Consider the following 23,854-nt stretch of genomic DNA (forward strand, 5'->3'; position numbering starts at 1 on the left):
AAATAATGCTATGTTTCCTCTCAAAGTGATTAATCTGGGAGTATTTTATATCAAGCTAAGAAATGCATGACTCTTCCTAGCCTGTTGGCTAGTTAGCAGCTAGTTTGCTAACACAGGGGTTCTCAAACTTATCGGGGCTAAGGACCCCTTACAGGGCAGGAAATTATCCAAGGACTCCCAAATAACCCTCATGCTGATTAAACATATGTTAACTGCCATTTTCGTTGCTTTTTGTCAGAAAAATCTTTTGTTTTGTCTTTAAACTCTGCATGTTTTGTTGTCAGATGACGCTTTAGCTTAGTGGACTTCATGGCTTCATTTGCAAACACAGACACACAACACATTTTGGTCTTCCATCACTGTTTTCAATAAAAACCAAACTCCAGATAGCTGTCATCATATTCTCTCAGTTGAGCTGGTTTGGACCTAGCATGAATTTCTATCCATTGTTGCCAGCTGGACCTGCATACCAAATGTGTCCTGGCAAAGTGACTGATGTGTGATGAGTGATAGATTTAGGAGGTATGTCACAATCATATCTGAGTTTGTATTGGCCCAAAGCTGACTGATGTGGGAGTCATCGGTTTAGTACGATTTTTATATGGCGCTGTGGTCCCTATATGTATTTATTTGTTTTTTTAATGACATGGCAATACTTTAATAATTTATTTTGAATTAATTCACGGACCCCCAAACTTTCGCTCGTGGACCCCCAGGGGTCCTCGGACCCCTGTTTGAGAACCACTGTGCTAGCACACTGCCATATGGTCATTTATGAATTAGCATTTATTGCGGTTATTTATGTTTGGTGGTATGGCTGTTCTGGGATCCCCCTGCCCCTCAACAACCTACATGGACAGCAAGCAGGACCAGCACATGTTCCTGTTATTTCTATGCCAATAAGGAAAGCCTAAGGCAGGATCAGAAGCAGCATAAACCCAGAGTAGACCAGGCACCAAAGACAACAGAATGACATTGATTAAGTCAGGAGAAGAATGAAGGAGGTGCTGGGGTGGAGGAGGGTTGCAAGAGCAGCTTGCAGAGAGCGGCAGAGCATAGCCAGGCAAAAGCAGTTTTAATATTGCAGCATGAGAGCAATTAGCCAATAGTTTGAAGAGCAAATCAGCTGACCTTTAGTTGATGAGGGTGTGTGTGCCAGCTGATATCAGTTATGGCAGCGCTTAACTCGGTGGCATGCATGAACTAATGCAATATGCTTGATTTTTTCCAACATACTCACAGCACATTCTAGACCAAAATATGAAAGAGGGGAGGAGTTTTGCAGGCATGTTTGATCTCACAGAGCTTCCCTTAAGAATGAATGGACTTCTGGTTGGTTGGTCTATATGACCATAAATGGCGACCAGGTGTAAAGCACATCACATTTATTTTTACTTTTAAAAAACCTAACATGCCCCATTTTTGAACAGCCCCTGTAATAGTTTTTAGCCAGAGAAAATGCCAGAATGATGCACCATGCCTGCTACACTTTCTCTGTATTTGTCCTCATTTTTGTCCAGACTGTTGTAATTCAGCCAGTAGAAAAACATAACGAATGTACCGCACATCAAAGCTCACTTCTGATTAGTGGGTAGACTGGGTAGTGATGAATTTGCTTCATTTTTCATGCAGTTCAAGAGTATATTATTTTCAATATATTCCACCATACAGCGTAATATTAACTAGCAAACAAACACAGGATAAGAGCTGGAAATAACACTGTTGAGACCCACTTCAGCGAGGCAAATGCTGGTGAAATCTACCTTTAAAAGGGGAGAATCTTTGCATAGAATCTTAAGTTACATCACTTTACAGTTGGGACAGATAACATTCTGTGTAAAACTGATTTTTTTTTCTAAGTTCAAGACCATAAATTTTTGTGTTTTATGGTTCCGTTTAGGGCTGCACAGAAGCGCTGGGGTTAGCAAGAAGGTTCCTAGTTTGCTTCCCGGTCAGAGCTTTTGCATGTTCTTTTCATGCATGCAGGGGTTCTCTCCCGGTACTCAGTCTTCCTCCCACCACCAAAGACATGCTTGTCAGGTGAATTGTTGACTCTAAATTGGCCATAAGTGTGAGTGTGCCTGGTTGTTTGTCTCTTCAAGCCCTGCAATTGACTGGTGACCAGTCCAGGGTGTACCCCGCCTGTCGCCCAATGGCAGCTGGGATAGGCCCGAATGAGACAAGTGTTGTAGAAGATGGATGGATGTTTCAGTTGAAGTTAAAATGGCCACTATGTATTTCTAGGCCCACCTTGTTTCAGTAAAATAAGAATTTTTAAAAAGGTGGCTTATAGAATTGTCACAAGGCAAATCGCCAAACTCTTTTTAGAGAATAATTATTTAAGTACACAACCACAGTCTCTTTATATTGTTTCCTGGTGTTGTTTAGGCCTACAATTAACAAATAATTTTGGTTGATCTTGGGAGATGCTATTTCATCTGCTGAGGCACTTCTCATGATGTTAAACGGTGCACTGAAGAAAAATCACATTGTACCATGAGCTCATAATTGTGGGTTTGAGATAAAGTGTCCCTATAAATTTGGTCACCTTAAACCTACTTTATCTTTGTTCTTTCACTGAAGCTGAAGCTTGAGACAGATTGAAATCAGTTAGACACCTTATGTCCCGGTAAAAGTTGGTCAAATCATTGTATATTTTTTAATTGTTATAAATGAGAGGGAACCTGGCGACAAGAGATCATACCACAACCAAAGTAGTATTTGAGTTTATTCTAGCTAAAATATAAATATGATAATTGAATTCATTATATTAGGTGCAAATGGTCTTTTTTAGGATTTCATTTAAGTGTATTTGTTTCCCCATTTAAAGGCAGGGGGTGTGTGTGTGTGTGTGTGTGTGTGTGTGGGGGTGGGTGTGTGTGTGTTACAGTATCTATCTAGGTATGTGCGTGAGCGTGTTTCCCCTCCTGCTGCTCTGTCCAGCCCCCGGTTGATTGATGATCTCCACTCCCACAGGGTCAGAGGGGTCATGACCTCCCACTTTTGACCCCCTACCGAGAAGGTCACACACACTCTCTCTCTCTCTCCCTTGCACACACACATTGACATGAACACAGACACTAAGCAGAGGGCTCAGAAACAGATGGCCTTTGGACAACTGGAGCTTCGTCACCTCTCTCACACAAACACTCTCCATTTTGATTTCTTTTACTTTTATAAACACCACGGCACCGCAGCATCAGATAAATCAACACCTGCATTAAAGTAAAAGTCTAACTTTCTATGTTACATTATGGAAATCCATAACATTTAAAATAAAAAAACAAATTCAAGAAAGCACCTGTGCAGCAAACCACAAAAAAACAAACATTTGTTGGTGTTTCTTGGTCATCTCTATAAATATACACAAACATGACACACATGCATCACTAACGCCCCCTAGTGATATTACAAGGTTACAGCAAGTGTTAAATACTAAGGGCATCTACAGAACCATGCAATGGTGTATCTTTGTAAAATTATTAGTCCTTTAAACTCAAACCAAAGCGCACACACACTTGGATAAAGCCCAGATCTCCAGTGTGGGTCAGTTATAGATGGACGGATGGAGTGGAGGTGGAGAACAGGAAGGCCTCTCACAGGAAATGGAGGAAGATGAAGACAATGATGAAGCAGAGCAGTCAGGAACAGCGGCTTATTAACCACTGCTTATCAGTTTGGAGGAAAACTGATAAGGAATGATCAGGTTATAATGTGATCAGAGCCTTTTCTTTCTCAACCTGCTCCTGAGCAGCCGTCTTCAGCCAGCTGAACACATGTCGCTTTATCTCCTGAAAGACAAAAAGATGGGAAGCACTGCATTAAAGATCACCTGAATTAAACTGTTTTTGTCGTTAACACAAGAAGACATCTGTGTAGTTGTGAGGCTCCAGCTTGATCAGGAGGAGTAAAAAAAATTGTATTTACGTACACATTTAAGAATTATCCATGTTTTCATTGGAAGAGTCTTTAACTGAAATAAAACTATGCCTATGTGAGCCACAGAGTTGGCTTAACCCATTTTTATCCCTGTTTCCAACTATTTTCCCACATTTGTTTTCATGTTAATTTCATTTTTTGCTGCTTCTAACCCTTTTTACAGCTTAAGCTGCCCAGTTTTGCCCCAATCCACCACTATAACCCATTTTTAGCATCTTTTAACCACTTCTCACTACTTTCCCATGTCTCGACAATCATGGTCTAAGTCATAGTTTCAACATGACCACAAAGATTTTGTTCCTATTTTCATGTAAGAAACTTTTTTTGGTATTTGCTTTTTTTTATTCTTGCAGTGTTGCTATTTTGCTACAGTTGTAGATTTTCTTATTGGTCATATCCCTGCGTAATCCTTTCATGTTTTATTTGCCCCTTTTGGCAAACATTCTTCTTAAAATTGAAAAGGAGAATAAAAAAAGGGAGAATTCTTCCCCCGCTGCTGTCACAGCCATGGTCCACTTGTTACAGATAAAACACAACTGATGTTATTTGGAGATATGTCCAAAAAAAGTTTCCACAAAGTTTCATGTTAAGTGGGTTTTTCTGTTTGTTGTTTTTTTCACAGGTTTATGGTGTCTTATCTACCAATGTCTATGCAGATCATAGTTTCACATATTATCAAGAAAAGCAAACCTCTCTGGCTGTCCTGAGTGAGCAGCGGTCTGTGGCCCTGCTGTTCATCATGTCAGCACAGTGAGCCGTGTCCTTGATGAAAACAGTCTGAGCTTCATCCCCACTGCCTGTCCTGTCCCGGACCACTGACAGCTCTCTCCACGGGTCGACACCACCTGAAGCAACATGGACAAAAATGTTCAGGTTAGTTTGTGAAATATAGAAAGGTTATTTGGAATTCCCCTCTTATCACTCAGTACATTTACACGTGTAGTAAAGTTGAGCTACAGTTAGAGCTTATTTTAGACGGGCTTCTGTTCTTGTCCCAGGATATAGGCGCAGTGGGAGAATTAATTTATTGACAGCAGCGTGGTTTTACATTCCCCCATGCTTTACACACTATCCTTTGTGCTAATGGCGATATTCAGACACGGATGACAATTCTTCATCTGCTATTCTTATCAAACATCAACTTCCAGATCAAAGTCTAGAAAACTGAGAATGCTGAGGGTGCCCAGACCATTTTGGGTCTGACTGAGGTTTACACATGCATGAGTAAACCAATCTCCAATCTTATTATTCACGATGAGAAATTCGGTTTAGTATAATCTCAGAAATGGTTTGTGTGGCCTGATGTGGTTAATTAAGAAGAAGAATGTGCTCTTGGGCAGTGGTTCCCAGTGTGGGGTTGGGACCCTCTTAGGGTCACGTGACACTGAGAAGTGGGCATTCCAAAAAATTACTGTTTTTGATCATCAAAAAATGGTATATTCCAACCATTATTAAAAAAAAATATTAGGCCTTTCATATAATTAAAATGTTTAATTACAATTAATGTCAGAATTTCTGAGGTTAGTTGTGATCAATCAATTTTGAAATTCCACTATTTTGCAAAACTATGACCAAAACAATTTTGTTTCATTCTGAATATTAACACTGTAAGGATAATTAACTTCCTGGTTTGAAGGAAAATAAAAGAACTTCCAGTAGTTTAAAGATTATGACATTAACCTAAAAACAGAGAAAAAGGAACATGTTATGGAATGAAAAGGAAATATGGGAACAGTAAAATGTGAATGTTTCGATAACAGAAGGTTCAGATGAAGTTTGACTAGTCTACTGAGCTGTCTGTGACTTTTTAAAGTGAAATGAGACGTTACATAGCATTAGTGGAATTATTTTACATCAGGAAGACAATACAATTATGATTAATAAGATTTATGCACTAATGATGGACCTTAATTAATTGTGATTAATGCATTAAGGCTGACAGACCTAATAAAAACATTTACTTAGTTAAATTCAAAATAATCCTGACAGCATGTTTGAGTCAGATGTTCACTGGCATCACACACTCTTGCTGTCCATGTTGCATCCATTAAAAATGTAATTCTATGCCATGTAAATTTCACTTATCGCTTCTTAAAGATGTCACTTGGCCCTTTTATTTGAACGTGGACAAATAGAGGTATAGTGCTTTTTATGGAAGCTTTTAATGGCTGTGAGCTAAATAGTTTTGGCTTTATGTTGACACAAGTCAGTGCACAATGTTCACACAAAGATGTGGTATTATTGAGCTGACTAGCTTTGTTGAGTGGGAAAGTGAAAGAAAACCAAGAAAATAGTCCTCTCAGATACTCCAGATGCCTTGTCCATGTCTTTTGTTGTTCCTCACTGATCTCAGTGCAAATAAGGAAAATCGGAGCAGAGCAATACAGTAGGAATCAGTGCATTTAGGCTTTTTTTGTCACTGACACTTGCATCACATCCAGTTAGGATTCTGCTTTAACTACCCCTACTGACAGTTGGGGGTCTCCAGTCTCTGGCACCAATATTTTGGGGGTCATATGCTGAACATTTTGGGAACCCCTGCTCTAGGATACTGCTAACAGGAATCCTAACTAATAAACAAACTCATGTGTTCTTATGTCATATAAAAGTCCAGTTTCATATCAGATTAAAACAAAAACACTTCTTTTTCTAACCGTATGTCATGGTGATTTCCCCCCTCTTTTCTTTCACCGTTTCACTGACTCACCGTTGACATAGAGCACCCTGTGTGTTGGCAAATTGTTTCCTCCAAAGTACGTATTTGTGAAGGCAATGTGTCCAGGCAGGGAATGCTGGGAAATGCCAAACACCATGGGACAGACTTCAGTCAGGGTTTTCAGGGTCACCATCCCAGAGAACGGGCAAGTTGCATCCTCACAGGTCTGGTCTACACACAAAAATAAACACTGCCATCACATTTGGATCGAAAAATGGTGCTGATTAATTGCTGTTTGTGTGTGAGTGTTTGGTACAGAAGCCAAACTCAGAGCAGGTCTGGTAGGTCCACGCTCTCTCTCCTCTCCTGCTTAAGTGAAGGGATGTATTCATCAGGTCCTTTATTGATTTCTCATGAGAAATGTCCAGACATGGCTCCTCACTGGTCGAACGGTAGATCTGCAGAGATCACAAACACAACAAATCATATAAAACATCTGCCCCTCCAACTGCTGGCTACAGGATCAGGAAGCAAGGAAAACACTGAACGCTTGACCTCACAAACATGGCTCAATGGTGACATCTGGTGGCTGCAGTGAGGAACTACAATGGAAACTACGAGCACATGTTCAAAGGTAATCTGATTGGACTAAAAACATCAGATTGGATAAAATCCTGAAAATTGGTTGCTTAAGTCAGAATAATTACAACAATAATTCTAATCATTTTAAGCAGGATTGGATTTTATAAAAAACTAAAAATATGATTGCTGGATGTGCATCAGAAGATGTACAGTTTTTCCAGACTGTGAAGGTACGGCAGCGGGTAAAGAAGTTGTGGGTTCTGTGTTATTAGAATCAAATGCAAGCTAGTTTTTAGTTTAAGTGAGCTTAGGCACCACATGGACAAATATTTAATAAGATGCTTTGTGAAGAGCACAGGTAGCCAAGACTTGGATACTTTTAAAACTCTGTGTCTGTTTTTCTTTGAAAGAAGTAAACCAAACTACCTGATCCTCCTGCAAAAACTGCTAATTCACACGTTAGGATCATTGTTCCAATCCTCCAGATGAAACATGTGAAACAACAGGGCTAAGCAGGTGGCCCTCATACTTCCCAAGAGAGTTTTTCATACCTGTGCCAGTTTAACTAAGCGGCTGTAAGGCGCCAGATCCTCCTCATTTGTGTAATTGGTCATAACACTACAGAGCTCATTGATGGTCATGAGCACTCCTTCCTCATTGTACTGCACAGAGCCCATGAAAATGTCTGCCAGGTTTTGCATCAGCTCAATCTGAAAAGAAACCACGAAAGAGGGGTTAAACGAAGAGTTTTCACTTTTAAGTATTTGGGGGAAAAAAGTTAATGAAAAATTTGCAGAATGATGAGTGAAATGAACCTTCAGGAGGAATTTAGTTGCAGATCAATGAAACTACAGTAGTGGCTCAAGAAGAAGTGCTGGGGTTGTTTTTGTGGTATTATGATCGATAGAAATCTCACTTCTTTTATGTTGTAGGTTCATGTTATGTAAAAAAAACTTTGGATTGCAGCATTAGTTCAAAACATGGGGTCAAATTAATGCATAAAGAAATGACCAGTTCCCTCTAGGACCCAAAAGTGTCTCACTGAGCTGTTTCTAATGGTCATGAATTTGTGCCCTGGTAGAAAAAAAAAATTAACAATGGCAAAAAGCCTATGACGTATGGGCGTGCATTTTTATATTTTATTCTGTGTTACTGTGTTTACATGTAGGTTTCAGCTGTTTTGTCAAGATTTAAAATTATTCAGTTACTTCTCTAGGAACACCAAAGCTGGTCACAACATTCTGAGGTAAATCCTTGTGAGGTGACCAACGTTTTCTCTTTGGAAAAAAGAGAGAAATTACATGTATGCATGCACCACCTTCTGTAACAGTGCACTTTTTAAACTTTTGTCCTGTCTCTTTGTTTAATCATCCTGCAACATCTAAGATCCAAACTACAACATTTTTCATTAAAGAAATTTAAGGTTATTTTAAGGTTTTAATTTGGGTTGCAATTTCTCAGGAGGAGGCAGAGGTGGGTCCAGACACCACACAGTTGAGAACTGCTGCCTTAATCTCCAAGAGTAGAATAATGCCAAATTTGGCAAAATAACTTCGCAGTGCACTCTTACTCACAAGATTTGATGTTGACAGTGACCTTAATACTCAGGCCTGAACAACAAAAAAGTTACTTTGAACTTCTAAGAGACAAAAAGACCATATAAAAACATTACCATAAATTCAACATGTCATTGTATCAATGGACACAGTCCGGGACAGGTCGGTGATGAGCAGCAAAACTGATGAGTAGTTAAATTTTTCACAGTGTCTTATTTTTATAGAAAATCCCACTTGTTATGTTAAGGAACAAAAAAAAACATAAATTTTATATGACATACAATATTAATTTTTCTACTTTGAAAGTCTACCTTTCACCAGCTACAGTCTTGTGCTAAAAAAGAAAAACAAAAAAAAAATCAATAATGTTTTTTAGGATTTTATTCCTTACACAGTCCGGGACAGGTCACTGATGAACAGCAAAACTGATTTTGATGCGTAGTTAAATCTTTTCACAGTGTCCCTTTTTTTTGTTTTGTTTTTTTTTTTTTTTTTTTGTAAGATTTATTCTTTTGGCTTTTTTGTGCCTTTGTTGACAGAGCTGGAAACAGGGATGAGAGAGTGGGGGAAAGGGGCCACAAACTGACTTTGAATCCCAGGCCCCCCGCGTACCTGGGGCAAGCCTTAAACCACTAGGCCATCTGCACCCCTCAAAGTGTCTTATTTTGTTATAAAATCCCACTGGTTATGTTAAGGAACAAAAGAAGTCCACATAAAAAAAAAAAACACAAATTCATATTTACTCTACTTTTAAAGATTTATTTTTCTCCATCAGTTTCAGTTTTGTATATAAACCTAATTTTCTTTCTTTTTTTTTTTCAAAATGTTCTTTCTTTTAACCCTTAAAATGCCAATCTGGGGACTTTAATTTTAAAAAATGCACAAAGACTGTTTAATTTCCACATACTTAATGCTAGAAGTGAAATCTATTTATCAATCGATACATTCTCTTATGGTAAAATTGGCCTTTAGTAGTCTCAGAAATGCCCTGTAGTTACAAGTAAAATACCATGTATCTCTCTTATGGAGGAAAAAATGGTACCATCTGGTGAGAAACAGTAAAAACCGTTGAGCCTTAGCGTTGTATTAGAAGCTAAATATACCAGAGAAAATGATTTTTTGCCATAATATCAAGTTGGATCAATGGTGATGATTGATGTTGTGATGGAAGTTAACAGGACTTTTTGTCTTTAAAATTCAGAGTAGATTACACAGTATTGTAGGCATAATTTTAGGTTCAGTTTTCGAAATTTAGAGAAAAATCCACACCTTCACCACATGCCATGTCGTGCATATTAAGATGGCAACAATAATCCAAAACTGAAATAGACAAAGAAGTCCAGGGTGAGGCCTGAGGGTGAAGTCTGTACCTCTAAAATGTGTTCAGTTCATCCTTGGGTCAGAGCAAACATTTGCACAGAGTTTAAAGCCAATGCCTGTAAGTTCTTATTGTGTTCATATGAAAAAGATGAACAGTAGGCCAAAAAAATGACCTTAAGATTTGACCTTTGCCCTCCAAAATCTACTCAGTTCCAGTGAGTCACAGTGGGCATTTGTGGAAAGTTGCTAATGGTCTAAATGATTGGAATGGATAAGGAACTGAATGAATGCTAAAGCAACATAAAACCTAAACGGAAAAATAGTTAACTTACACACATTAATAATCCGATGATCTAAAACATTATTAAATCATTATAACACAACAGAGTTATTTGTCCCTCTAGGTTCACTCAAACTACCACTGCAGCATTTTTCATAAATCAGCTTATAAAAACTAAAGTTATCACCTTATCGCTCAGGTCCTTGGGGACCTGACAGCAGCCAAAGTCGACTGACACTTGGCTCACATTACCAGCCATCAGTGCAGCTTCTACTGCAGCAAACGCTCTCTGCACAGCAGCCAGGCACTACAGGAAGAGAAGAAGAGTGAAACTTTAACACAGGAAAGACTGTAGTTATGCCTGTTATCTGACAGGTAACTGACATTCACACCTTCTCTGAGCCTCCAACTGCCAAATTTGTAAGACTCAAGCCCACAGCCTGAAACAAAAACCACAAGAGAGAGAGTCTGGTTATCAAGGGACAAAAGAATGAAAAGGTTTGATAGCAGTATTTAGCAAATCTACATGTTTTATTTCAGAGTCATAGATTATACAGAGGATGGTAAAGTAGTATTGATATTTTACAGTTAAGGAGTGAAAACTGGTCTTAAAATCTCTCATTTTGCTACCTTGTACTTGTGCTGATACTGTGCTGATACAAACATTTAATGCTTTAGCTTACACTGCTGTACGCAGAAAAGTCCAGCCTTGCTATTACAGGAGCGGAGGAGGCCACGGCTCCAAACACCAGATGTGGAAACTGTGAAGGAAGTAGAATAATGTCCACATAAACATTTAAGAAAGGTCTCTGCATTAATTAAAGTCCCAGTCATGAAAAACAAGAAATGCACCTTTCCTCTGAACCAGGCAGACAGAGCTCCAGAGTACGAGCCTCCAAAGCTGATCCAGGTGTTCCTGTGGCTCAGGCCGAATCTTTGACTGATGAACTGGTGGAATACTGCCAAGTCAACTAGCCTGGATAGAAAATACACACCAAAAAATTAAGGTCTAACATCATTATGATCAAAGATTGTTAAATCTTTCACATAAACAAGCCATACAGACGCCTGATGGATGCAAGGATATTTATATTTATAAAAGGCATTCACAGGGAAAATGCCAAATCCTTACTTTTATTTGATTCTGTTGGAAAAAAAAAATCCCTTGGTATAAGATTTTTTGATTCAATATTTCTAAATATTTTTGATTATTTACTATATTATAATACTCTGTCCCCCCATAACAATGAGAGGGTCCTTGTAGTTTTTTCAGGGTTTTATCTTTTTATGTTTCAATTTCAGGAAAAAAAATGATGTTTTATTTTGTAATGACTCAGTAGATTCAGTCTTTTAACAAGATCTGGAGAAATTTGTCTTCTCTATTCTCTATGTACAGATGCATGTTGGCTCAAGGTTTCTGTAGTAGAAGGTGATCAGAGAGTCCAGTATTAATACTGGAAACCACAGAAGCCAGTGATTTGATGGTTGTAAATATAATGCATTGTAATGGAATAGAATTTTACACATAATTTCAACACTCACGCCTGCTGGCTGCTCAGGCACACCAGGTTCTCTGTTTTAAGGCCATCAGGGTTGATGCTGTCTCCATAGAAACGGTGCTCCAGAGTCAATATTAGAGCTCCATGTTCTTCAGCCATGTCGACATGGTGACCTGGGAAAGCATAGTTACATAAATACATGGTGTACCATGATCTAATAGATCTCTGAAGAAGAGAAGTGCAACAGCATAATCATTAAACATTTCAAGTGGCGTGTTTCTAGGAGTAATGACGCACGACTGCTTCATCCTCCTACAGGAGGTAAGAACCACTTGATCCTCATCATTAGGGTCCTAGACCCTATGAAAAGACATGATAGCTCTCAAAAAGTGAGGCCAGAACATTGTTGAGCACTTGCACACATGATTACTATGGCATCAGTAGCCACAGCAGTAATACCAGTGTTGTCATTTGGCTACTATATATTCTAGTCAACATCCAGCAATGAAAGTCTCCAGTAAACAGGGTCCCTCTTTTAACTATAATACTGTTATTTCTTAGTGTAAGCCTTAGCTATTCAGTGCTACTGTTGCAAACAAGACGTTGCGATGATAAAGCTGTTCTTTGTCTTATAGAATAATTTTCAGGTATCAAATACTGGCATTACTAGTTTTCTAAGCTTTCCGTCTATGAAATGTGCACTACACAGATAACTGCGTGATAACATAATTGCATAAAAGGCTGCAAGTGTTGTTGTAGTCATTTAAAGGTTTACAAAAATTCCTGCAGAAAGGCCTGTAAGTGCACAATAGTGTTACTGTTGCATTTTGCAGAAGTACTTTAATTTTCAAGAAAGGAAACATTTTTGTAAATGAGCTTATTTTGAAAGCAGTACTGTAAAATTTTCAGGTTTTGCATTTTTCATGCAACTTAATATTTGTTTATTTTGAGTCTAGAAATACACACTTCAAAACTGTCATTATTCACCGCATTTTCCTTGATAATCAAGCAAGTGGACTCCCAATACCAGTTATGTATTATATTATAATCATGATAGCAAATCACAGTCCAGTCCAGTCTGTCCAGTATAATTGTAATCACACATTATTACCAGATCATGCAGCATTAATCATGCTGATCAGCAGATGAAGTGCACTTCAAAGCAGATCAAAATACCACCTTTCTAGTCAGTCTGCAATTCCTCCACTCATGCACTGGTCTGGCTCTGGCATGTGCCAAAAGGGCCACCAGAGTCTGCTCTGCTCAAGATACCTGGATCCATGAGGCTATTTTAAGCAGAGCCCAATGCCAAAACAGGTTAACTCATGTTGAGAAGATCAACACAAAAAGGAACAAGAACACACAGAGCATTTGGTTGATTTTAAAACACAACACAGTGCTTGGACCCCTGAGTGGTCACAGAGGTAACACAATACCATGAATAGAAGCAGCTCATTTTCAGGTTAAAGATGACAGGATTTTATATGAAATGGCCCTTCCTTTCTGAAAATATAACCTTTTTAATTCCTGACTCACCCATGAAAGAAGTTAAAAGATTGGGAAAAATATAAGGATGAACAGCAAATCAACTTTCGAAAGACAAAGTAATCTATTGTTTAAATGCTACTCTCACAATGACCTTGATTGCCACCACATGATCCTGCATTTCCCCAAATGAACTTATAGTTCTCTTGTGATGATCTCCCATCACCAGATGCTCTGGGCCATGCCTCACTTCTGAAACAGATCCAGTGGGTGAGGGTGCCTGCCATTGGTCAGACTGAAACCATAGCAAGCATGCAATGCTGCAGACATGGAGTAAGTGGAATTTGTAAGTTACTAACATGCTTGTTTTGCTGTCTGGACTGGGTCTGGACAGATACTGTGAACAAATAGAAAGGGCTCTGCCTCCTCCAACAAAACACAATTATTTCAAGTGTGGCAACATGTTCTTTCACATCCTGCCTGCATGCACCCACACTAGTTACCCTGCATGTCCAATACATTTTTCTCAAACATGGTTTCTGTCTTTTCAGTCGGCTCTTGGATGGCTTTGCGAGGCTTTAATAGTTAGATTGACAGCTCTGTTGATGAATGCAGCTCATGCAGCGCTATGTTTGCTGGATTAGCAGGAGGATTTTAGCTTGTCTTTTGATCAACAGAAAGGAACTATGTGAACCTCAGCTTTAAACTGAAATTGCTGCTGCCTTACAAGAAATTTGAGAAAAGCCATTATTAAAAATCAAAGGTCAGCCAGTGACTCCATGGAGAGAATTATGAGCTAGGAGGTGGAGGGTGTAGAATTATGAGAAGCTGAACAGTACAGGGTAAGGAGCTTACAAGCAAGTGTCATCTTACTAACAACATGATGCTTCTTTCCACTTTCACTCCTTTGAATTTCTGTCAGCCAGTTGGATTCATAGATCATGCATTTTCTCTATTTTATGTCTATGTGCTGTTTAAAGACCTGCATAGATGAGAACATGTTAATCTACCTGCAAGAACATCAAACTCAAAGATGGGGCCTTCTCCTCCGATGAAGAGGAACACCGGACCGTCAGGATGCCGCCAAAACGCCTCATTCACAAAGAACCTCTGCAGAGAAAATGAATGTCTCATTTAAAGCAGCAGCACATTCAAAGCCTTTATTGAACTCTACAGTGGACTCATTTGCATATTGGCAGCCTGAAATCGTAGTGAGAGACAAATAAAGCTCTGCATTTCTGTTGGTTAACGCCATCCTGGCAGTGTTTGGTGGAGCAGGGGAGCCAAGCAGGTTCAGCCAGATTTTCTTCACATGAATGTCTTCATCAGTGCAGCTCTCAAAAACCTTTTTGTGTTGATTTTGGCAGCTGATTAACGTATACAAAAGCACTACACCTAGTATCATGAAGATCTTGACGTTATGTTGGGTGTGAATTTGCAAGGCCGCCCATAAGGAAGGCAAAAAAAGGAGGAACTTCTAGAGAAATCAGAGATAACGTTCCTTAGAAGCCATTACGAAACTGCATGTTCCTTTTACAGCTCGGTATCAGAAAGTGCATGCTGTTTTTTTCTTACGGCCTTGGCAGATAAAATCTGATGCAAAGAAGTTTGCATAAGTCATAATTGTCCAGAACCAGAAAAAAAAACTGATCTGCATGGAGGACATTTTCCTAAAAAGTCATCATTAACAGACGGTAAAACAGCAAATTAATCTTGATTCCTCAACATCATACAACAAACTCTGTCCTCTTTGGTGGCGTTAAACTTTATAGTATGGCTTCTGAGCCGACTGATCTCATATTACATCTAAATTATACAGCATAGGTCAGCTGTTATATTAGCTTTCCATAAGTTAGCCTAGCTGTTTCAGAACACTGAGCAATCCAAGAACATGAGTGGGCCTTTTCATGTTACTGCCCTCATGCACTCACTCTGCAGTGAGTTATAAAAGACTGTTATGAGAGAGTAATCACTGAGGCACTGCTCAGTGTCTACCTGTGAGAAGGTGCGGAGGTCTTGTCGGTTGAAGTGGTCGAGCCGCTGCTGAATCCGGCCCTCCTTCACATGTTGGAGACCTCTGGTTGTCTGCCTCAAGAGATGCTGCTTGGCTCTCTGCAGCTGCAGGTGACGTACACGCTCCTTTATCTTCCACAGTATTCCTCCTGGCATTAAAAAACAGAGAGGAAAAGGAAAAACGTGGATGAAATATTGAAAATAATGCAAACCTTAATTTTTCTACGGTTGTTTTGGTGGTTTTTTTGCAGGAAGTTCATGCCTTATATTCAGAAAAATAAGAGACGAACATAATTGCATACAGGCATCCTGTTAAAACTACAGAAAATAGTTGGTTATATTCTGAATATTTTATTTTTTATTTTCCAATAATTTTCAGTGATTGTTAACATGCAGAATTGTTTGCTTTTTCCCACTCAGTTGACTCCTTTAAAAATATTTGTTAGCATTTGTTCCATCAATTTGGGGCATTTAATTTCGGATCACTCACAGTCGCACTTTTTCCAAATCAAGGCTTCACAGAATGTTTCCAGACTTATCTTCAAAATGTGATAAATGTAACTGACAAATCTCCTCCACAGCTTTGTTCTGTGCCCCAGGATAGAGAGATACTGGATACAAATTTTTGAAGCCTTCACGGATATCTAATACTCATATTGAACCCAAGCCCGCTTTAATATTGATAGGAACCTTGGATAAAAAATCTGAGAATGAATTTTAAGCTTCTGGAAGAAAACAAGAGGCCGCCACCTTAAGAGTGTTGCCCAAAGAACTGACTTTGTGTCTCTAAAGGGACAAAGATTCACTACTTAACAAGAGTCTGTCACCCCTCGTCTGTTACCTAAAGAGCGATTCTTAATAGACTCAGTAAAGTTGACTGTCTGTTTATGGGGCTTTTTTATTTTTCATTGCAATTCCATCTTATTACTTAGTACCTGGGGGTCTGGACCACCCTGGGGGTTGTGACACAGTGAGAGGGGGTTGCCAGATGCCTTCTAAAACAAGGAATATTTCAAAAATTATTTCAAATTGTATATTTTATCCATTTTTAATAAAAATATATGCATGAAATTAGTTAAATTTAATATAAAACATGTTAATTTGGTGAGATTTATGCTGAAATCAAAATAATGTTTTTTAAAAAAAGTTAAAATGTAAGTCTGCACATGACTATGCCTCAACCACCTTCAGGCACAGTGGGGTCCCTGGTCTCTCGCACCTCTATTTTGGGGGTCACCGGTGAAAAGGTTGGGAACCTCTGACTTAGCACATTGCAGAAGGGGTGTGGGGTGTTGTGTTTATGTTTATGTTTTATTTTTATTTTTATGTTGAAATTGTTTGCTGTCTTTGTTTTTTGTTATTTTTTTTCCTAAATGAAAACTTAAATGGCGTTTTTCTGTCCAGCATTATTTACCCTGTCTTCAATAAGACCAGGCCCAGATTAAGAATACAGAGGCCCCTGGGCACAAAATCCTTACTTGTTTTCTCATTTTGAAATCCTATCCTGTTAAATAAATTGAAATAATTTTGTGGTTTTATGTAAATAAAAATAAGGGTTTGAACCTGGTAAAATTCTGGATTTCTGTGGTTAATTATCAATAATCTTCAATTTTAACACACTTTAAAATACCATTATTTTGGATTTAAAATAATTTTTGCTAAATTTTGGATTCTTTTACTGTCATAAACCAATAGTACTCTATTTGGATACACACCTGCTTTTATTTTGAAAGAAAATAAGGAACCAGGGTTCTTAAAGATGAACGTAACCACAGAAAGGAACTGATTTGTCCACTGAACCGTATATTTTGGGGGGGGTTGTTTGTTTTTTTTTCTTTTTGCTAAAATGAGACACTAAGGAGACGTGGTGGACTTGTGTGCTGAAAGGAGACATTCAGCATGGGATTTTTCCTTTATTTAAATGGATGCACTAATTATGGACCTTAATCGCATTGCAATTAATGCCTTCATGCAAAAAAAAAAAAAAAAAAAAAAAAAAGCTGGCGAACCAAATTTGATCTATTAACACACTGGGGTTTAAGTCCATATCACTGACAAGATGAGCTGACAGAAATATCAGAAACTCCATATCTTGGCACCAGTGGCCTGGTGGTTGTATCACATTCCCCATGTACAGAGGCTGTCGTTCTCGATGCAGGTGGCAAGGGTTCGAAGCCTGTGGTTCCTTTCTGCACATTCCCCTCTCTCTCTCTTCCCCTGACTCGATCTACAGTTCTGTCTGAATAAATGCAATTTTAAAGGTTTGAATTTCCTTGAATTAATTATTTAAAGCCACAGGCTCAGAATCTGTGATCTATTTCAGGAACAGTCAACACTCAACAATCTCTTGATATCTACTGTCATCATCGGGCACGTGAATCTGTTGCTCAGAAAGTCTTCCGGAAATCCCCATCAGAGAGTGTTTGATCACGTCAGTGCCACATATGTGCTGCTGGAAGTCTGACTTCAACTTTACAGAGCCATTACCCAAACACAACAGAAGCTATAAGACTCAAAAGTCAATTTTAAAACAATGAACAGATTAAAAATCAGGGTAAAACATATTTTTAACTTACCAGCATCAACAGAGTTTAAGAGCAGTAGGAGGATGAGACAGCGGGCTGGTGAGAAGATCATCTTTACTATCAGCTAAACTGACTGAGGAGGATGACCTCTCAGGGGCTCCCTTTAAACCCTCAGAAAGACGCTGGAGACCATGAAAAATGAGACAGTGTTTGATATTAGATATCTGTAGTGTGTTATAATCTCCATCCATCTTGTGAAGATAGCAGAGTAAGAAAAGCAGAAGACAGAGAGTGTTTGCATGTGTACGCAGAGTATATGACCACTCAGCAAAACAACATAGTGATGTAAAGATTTTTCTGCATGTGTTGGCTTTCTCAGACTCCTCTGGTTACAGAAGCATTTTTCATTCACAGCAACAACTGGATAAAGTTTTAAACATATGTATTAGTATCAAATTAAATTTAAGGTTCAAAATAAATATCATTTAGTTTCCTTCAAAGCCACATCCTGAGCTCAATAAGGGTCTGGAGTCATCTCAGTTTCCTGCAAACATTTGGAATATGTTATCAACATTTTAATTCGTGACAAAGTTCAGAAAATATGACTCATGTTTTTTCCACTTTTCTCAGTACAAACATTTTTAGATGCACAAAGCCTTGAGATGTTAAAGATATAATTGTTCATAAGAAAGCAGAGTTTAAAAAACAAATAAATAAAACACGGGTCACACTGATGCTGATCTAATACATCATTAAGTTGTTAATGTAAACCATTTACCCAGCAGCTTCCTTTGAAATTTCCAGGTGTGATTGAGAAGTATTAACACTTAGTGTTCATAAAAATGCAGCATTCAGCTTTTTAAAAGAAACCTGCATATTAAGGCATGTCACCTTGATCAAATTAACATTAATACCTTCTGTATGGATGTTGTGTACAAAAACACACTTAGTTTCTACATTCTGGGGAAATTTCAAGGACTAGATTCACCTGTAGGCTGCCATTTTTATGTAATGCATTCTGGGTAGTGATGTTATTGGGCAGATTTCTTATTCACATCTATTTGACATTTACTTTTTCCTCAAAGTCTTCTTTGCTAAGTCAAGTTCTTCACATCACACCACGTCTTTATAAACTTTGCTTTGTGCACTCGGGTACAGTCATGTTGGACCATCCCCAAACTGTTGCCAAAAAGTTGGAAGCATAGCATTGTCCAAAATGTCTTGGTATGCTGAAGCATTAAGATTGGCCTTCACTGGAGATAAGTAGCCTAGCCCAAACCCTGAAAAACAGCCTCAAACCATTATCCCTCTTCCTCTATGTATGTACTCTGCCAAGCTCTAGTGACATTCACACACCATGCACAGCTTCTACTTTTAGAAAGAGACAACCACATCCTGCTAGTTGTCCAAGATATCTGCACAAGCACTTCTGTAGCAGGCAAATATGTTGGTTCCTGTTGCGCCTGGTTCAAGTGACAACCAGACATGCATTCCAGATACTTTTAATGTTCTGTAAGTCAATGTGGCTGGTGGGCTGTGCAAACTTGCCCCCACACTTAGCAATGATCCTGTTGTTATTTGGCTGCTAATTTCCATTGAAGGTGCCTTACCTTGCAAAGCAGATGGATTTGCCAGACTGTCTGGCCAGTATCATTTGAGGAAAACGAGGCAGTAGCCAAGGTGGGGTTAAGATGTTCAGTGAACCAACAGCAATGGCTGCCTCCAGTGTAGCTGTTGGCTTGGATGTAGTTTAGTATAGTAGTGTCAAGACCACACTATCCAAGAACAAGACTTGCCCTAGACCAGAGTGCACAGAGACCAAGACAAGGCCAAGACTCTTGGGGGTCGAGACCGAGTCAAGACCGACACAAGACTAAGACCAAGACAAGACTAAGACCAGACCCGGCAGCATGGGCAGGCATTGGGGGCCGTGCCCCCAGCCGTGCCCCCAGCCATGCCCGCCCTGGGACTTGGAGCAGTCCATATTTGGGTTTTGTTTTTTCGTCGGAGTAGCCATCTTCTATCATTCCTATCTCGATTTGTCGAACCTACAATTCAACCAATCCGACCCAGGAATGAAGGCAACATTCTAACAAATAGAGGGGGCGGGTCGCTGAGTCATAGCGAGTCATATGTTCATGGCGTTCACCATCGCTAGTGCGCAGTGAACTGAACATGGATATCTGGAATTCTTTCCAAAAAATACAAAAGTACCAAGGACAAGTGACGATGCGGACAGGAGCGAGCAGGAAGCAGCGCCATACAGCTTCACTTCTATTGAAAACATAAGCACCAAAGTCGACAGCCGCACTGGAGTAAACATTCGTGGCAGGAGGGTTAGCTACAGCAGCTAGGGAGTATACGGAGCAGCACCAAGCAGCGTAACTCATCTGCATGGAAGAAACGTGAGTGACGACGTCAACAACAAAAACACCACCAAGGTTCACGGTAACATTACAGCCGTGAGGAACAGTAACATGCCATTGCAGTCTAGTGACCTTGACACAGAAAAGCCCCAAAGACCATTCATGCAGAGCTTTCCTCCACGCCTTTTCTCTGGGAAAAAGTCTGTGCTGGCCTGTTGCTGTTCCTCGCGGCTGTAATGTTACCATGAACCTCGGTGGTGTTGTTGTTGTTGACGTCGTCACTCACGTTTCTTCCATGCAGATGAGCTACGCTGCTTGTCGCTGCTCCTTGTGCTCCCTAGCTGCTGTAGCTAACCCTCCTAGCATGAATGTTTACCCCAGTGTGCAGTTTGACATCAGTGCTTATGTTTCTAATAGAAGTGAAGCTGTATGGTGCTGCTCTCTGCACGCTGCAGCCCTTGTTGCTGTACTTCTTGACATAAATGCTTGACTTTTGAGTTTTATAAATCGAATAAATAAAAATTGAATAAATGTTTTTTTAGATTATGGGATGAACTGCCCCTTTTTAGTGAGATAAAAATGATTTCTCAGCACTGTACTACTCAGCACTGCCACTATTTAGCCTGACGCAAATAAAATTTAGGTTGAAAAGGTGTGCCCCCCCCCCAAAAAATGTAATGCCCCCCCCTCTAATTTGTTTCTGCAGCCGGGTCTGACTAACACCATAAAAATAAATATTTCTTTAGACCATGACAAGGTTGAACAGTTGAAGAGCATTCTCTCTTTAATTTTAGTTTTCTTTTTGATGAATTTGACAGATAAAAACAAGGTGTCTGCAACTCTATCAAGGCAAAACATGCAAAAAATCTCAAATCTGAACAAATTTGTTCAACTTACTTCTTGCAAGAAAATAAATCCTTGCATGTAACTGACAAGTCTGTAATTATTTTAAATATCTGAAAAGGAGATGTGTATCTAGATTTATCAGTGTTCAGAGAGATTTCTGACTAGAAATCAGATGCTCTGATGTCCAAGTTTTTGCAGGTGTAGCTTTTTGTTGTTTTAGTAAGTGCTTCTCCTTATTATCACATTAATGAAGTCAAAAAATAGTAAATCAGCACGTCCCCATGGAAAATCCCAAGTCTGGCCAGTCCAAGACGGAGACAAGCTCAAGTAAAAATGCTCTTGAGTCTGTGACAAGACCAAGACAATCAAAATGTGGTCTTGAGACCGGTCTCAAGACCAAGACTGTTATCGAGTACTACAACACTAGGGCAGTTTTTTCAGAAATGAACCACATTTTATTATTAAAACAGCAGCAAAGAGCCACACTTAAAGCTTTAAATGAGAGAAAAAAATGTCTTTTTGGTGAGATTGCGTTTGGTACAGGCAGGGTTGAGTTACACTGTAAGCCAGTATACACAATGGCTACAACAATGGTAGCGATTAGCTTGGACGTAGCTGTAGAATAGTGGCAGTTTAATCAGACCTTGACCACATTTCTGTAATAAAACGAGCCACACTCAAAGCTCTCAGCAGAGAATTTTTTTCATGTCTCCTGATAGATTTCAGGCGTGAATTTTAGTAACAGATAAGTTCACTGTTCAAACACTAAGGTAGAGATAGCCTGGATAACGCCAGCTAGCATTGTAGCTGTGTGTGTCTACTACCTCATTTTGTCTTGTTGCTCTGATTGGCTCGTTATGAGTGTGACAGGCAGAACATTCATCCAATCACTAACACTTTAGACTGATAGGGTGATGCACTGTAATTCTCTGCCAGGATGCTCAAGGCCTGACTGAACTCCATGTCTTTGATTGTGACTAGGTTGAGGAAGTGTCTTCAACATGCTATGTGCCATTATTGAATTCAAACCCAAAGATAACAGCATTAAGGAAATGTCCATGTTTTAAATACAGTAGTCTATGGTTGAAGCTCATCTGCACTGTATATTCAAGAGAAGAAGCATAATTCAATGATCAACAATCAATTCAAATTTCAGCTATTGCCACAAAACAAAAATGTAATTTGTGTTGTAACAATTTCAAAGTTTTGCAATGCTTGAACTGGTGGAAAGCTCATGAACGTCACAGTGACAAGTATTTCTAGGCCAAGGGAACTAAGGCGGTGTGAGTTTCCTGTCTTATAATCTATCACCTCTATCTGTCCTTCTCTAACCTCAGACTTGTAAAGTTCAGGAAGAGGAAATTAAGCGCCGTGTATTTTATTGCCACATTTATTTCAGCGCACAGAAACGCTGCCATTCTCATTGTGTCGAGACATGAACGCCACACTGGAAGAGGGACCAGAGCCGGCTTATGCTGCGTTCTTTGGCTGTATTTTGGCTGTGGGTCTGCCTCTCAATGCTGTGTCACTGTGGATTCTGCTGAGACACCACAGTCTCAAATCCCCCAGTGCTGTCTACATGGTCAACCTGGCAATCTCAGACCTGCTGCTTGCTATATCTTTACCCTTGAGGGTCTACTTTTACGCCATGGGAACCTGGCCACTGAGCACTTTGGCCTGCCACTCCGTTTCGATGCTGTTTCGGAACAACATTCGCTCCAGCGCTTTATTCATCACCATCATCAGCGTGGACCGTCTGCTGGCTGTGGTTTATCCTCTGAGATCACGGCACCTTCGGACCTCGTCTAACGCCTGGAAAGCTGCAGCGCTCATTTGGCTGTTTGTGATTGTGACGAATGTTCCAGAGAGTGTTAAATACTTCATCTATTTAAACAATACAAATGAATCTTCCTGTTTCAAAGGTGAAAGAAATTCTAAATCAATAATGATTTATCTACAGCTGGCTCTCGTGCTCAGCATGCTGGCAGTCAACATTGTGTGCACTGCTCTGGTGTCCTGGACTCTAAACAGACACCTGAATGACTCTACAAGGATCAACAACAAGGTGAACGTCATGCTGATCTTTGTTATGAGCCTGGTGATGTTCATCGTATGTTTCTTACCTCTGTGTGTTGGTTTACTTGTAAAAACAACAAGTGAAGAGATAATACCTTTAGTATGTCTCACTAGTGTGAACTGCTGCCTGGATCCTCTGCTGTATTACTTTTCCTTTGATGCTTTCTGGAAGAAAAAAGACAATGCAGATCTTCCTGGATAACAGAAGTCAAAGGACATATTAGATTTATGTGTTGGCATCATGTCTGTAATGTAACAATGAATTTTTGCAGTTATGTGTGATGCTCATTTAGATCACAAACCTATCCTCTCATAAATGTCCTTAAATGTAAAGATTTAACATGAGGCCAGGCAAATATGTTCCTATTAAAATCTGCATAAATGTTCTCAAGTACATTCTACATATGCTGTGTGATTTACTGTTTTTAATTGTATATTGCTTGTCTTTTTGTTACAAAATACTGTTGTACATCCTGTCAGTAACTGATTAAAATTGTTCCAAAAACCCGTTTGAAAAAAAATTGCCTTTGAATATATATATAGCACAAATAAATTTAAGATATATAGATAGGTACAATGCCAATTCCAAAAAAGTTGGGATGTAAAATGTAAAAAAAAAAAACAGAGTACACAGCAACAACAGCAGTAGAGTTGATTTTACATTGATTTTTATGTTGCAGTCTGATGCTACAGTTGAAAAAAAAACAAACA

The 23,854-nt window shown here is 39.2% G+C and overlaps 2 protein-coding genes across 2 annotated transcripts; one reads left to right on the plus strand and one right to left on the minus strand.

Annotated features, from left to right (window-relative positions):
* Positions 1 to 3,707: 3,707 nt before the first annotated feature.
* LOC121522267 (thymus-specific serine protease) lies at positions 3,708 to 17,967 on the minus strand. The gene is made up of 13 exons (XM_041806440.1): positions 17,907 to 17,967; positions 15,313 to 15,479; positions 14,328 to 14,427; positions 11,876 to 12,005; positions 11,186 to 11,309; positions 11,017 to 11,094; positions 10,726 to 10,773; positions 10,521 to 10,640; positions 7,729 to 7,887; positions 6,912 to 7,053; positions 6,647 to 6,826; positions 4,630 to 4,784; positions 3,708 to 3,791 (listed from the first exon to the last, which is right to left on the minus strand). Exons 1-13 carry the CDS (start codon positions 17,965 to 17,967, stop codon positions 3,708 to 3,710), a joined length of 1,548 nt encoding a protein of 515 aa, XP_041662374.1.
* Positions 17,968 to 22,499: 4,532 nt separating this feature from the next.
* On the plus strand, positions 22,500 to 23,597 carry LOC121526007 (lysophosphatidic acid receptor 6-like). The gene has a single exon (XM_041812262.1). The coding sequence runs from the start codon at positions 22,503 to 22,505 to the stop codon at positions 23,343 to 23,345; it is 843 nt and encodes a 280-aa protein (XP_041668196.1). The 5' UTR covers positions 22,500 to 22,502; the 3' UTR covers positions 23,346 to 23,597.
* Positions 23,598 to 23,854: the final 257 nt, after the last annotated feature.

Source organism: Cheilinus undulatus, linkage group 2, assembly GCF_018320785.1.
Source record: "Cheilinus undulatus linkage group 2, ASM1832078v1, whole genome shotgun sequence".
Taxonomy (NCBI): domain Eukaryota; kingdom Metazoa; phylum Chordata; class Actinopteri; order Labriformes; family Labridae; genus Cheilinus; species Cheilinus undulatus.

Bases quoted from the DNA above. Each gene is read 5' to 3' on its own strand.
- LOC121522267 (XM_041806440.1), bottom strand. From the start codon at position 17,967: ATGATCTTCTCACCAGCCCGCTGTCTCATCCTCCTACTGCTCTTAAAC. The intron at 15,480-17,906 runs GTAAGTTAAAAA...TTTTAATGCCAG, and splicing joins CTTAAACTCTGTTGATGCTG to GAGGAATACTGTGGAAGATA. The intron at 3,792-4,629 runs GTTTGCTTTTCT...TTTGTCTTTCAG, and splicing joins CACTCAGGACAGCCAGAGAG to GAGATAAAGCGACATGTGTT.
- LOC121526007 (XM_041812262.1), top strand. From the start codon at position 22,503: ATGAACGCCACACTGGAAGAGGGACCAGAGCCGGCTTATGCTGCGTTC.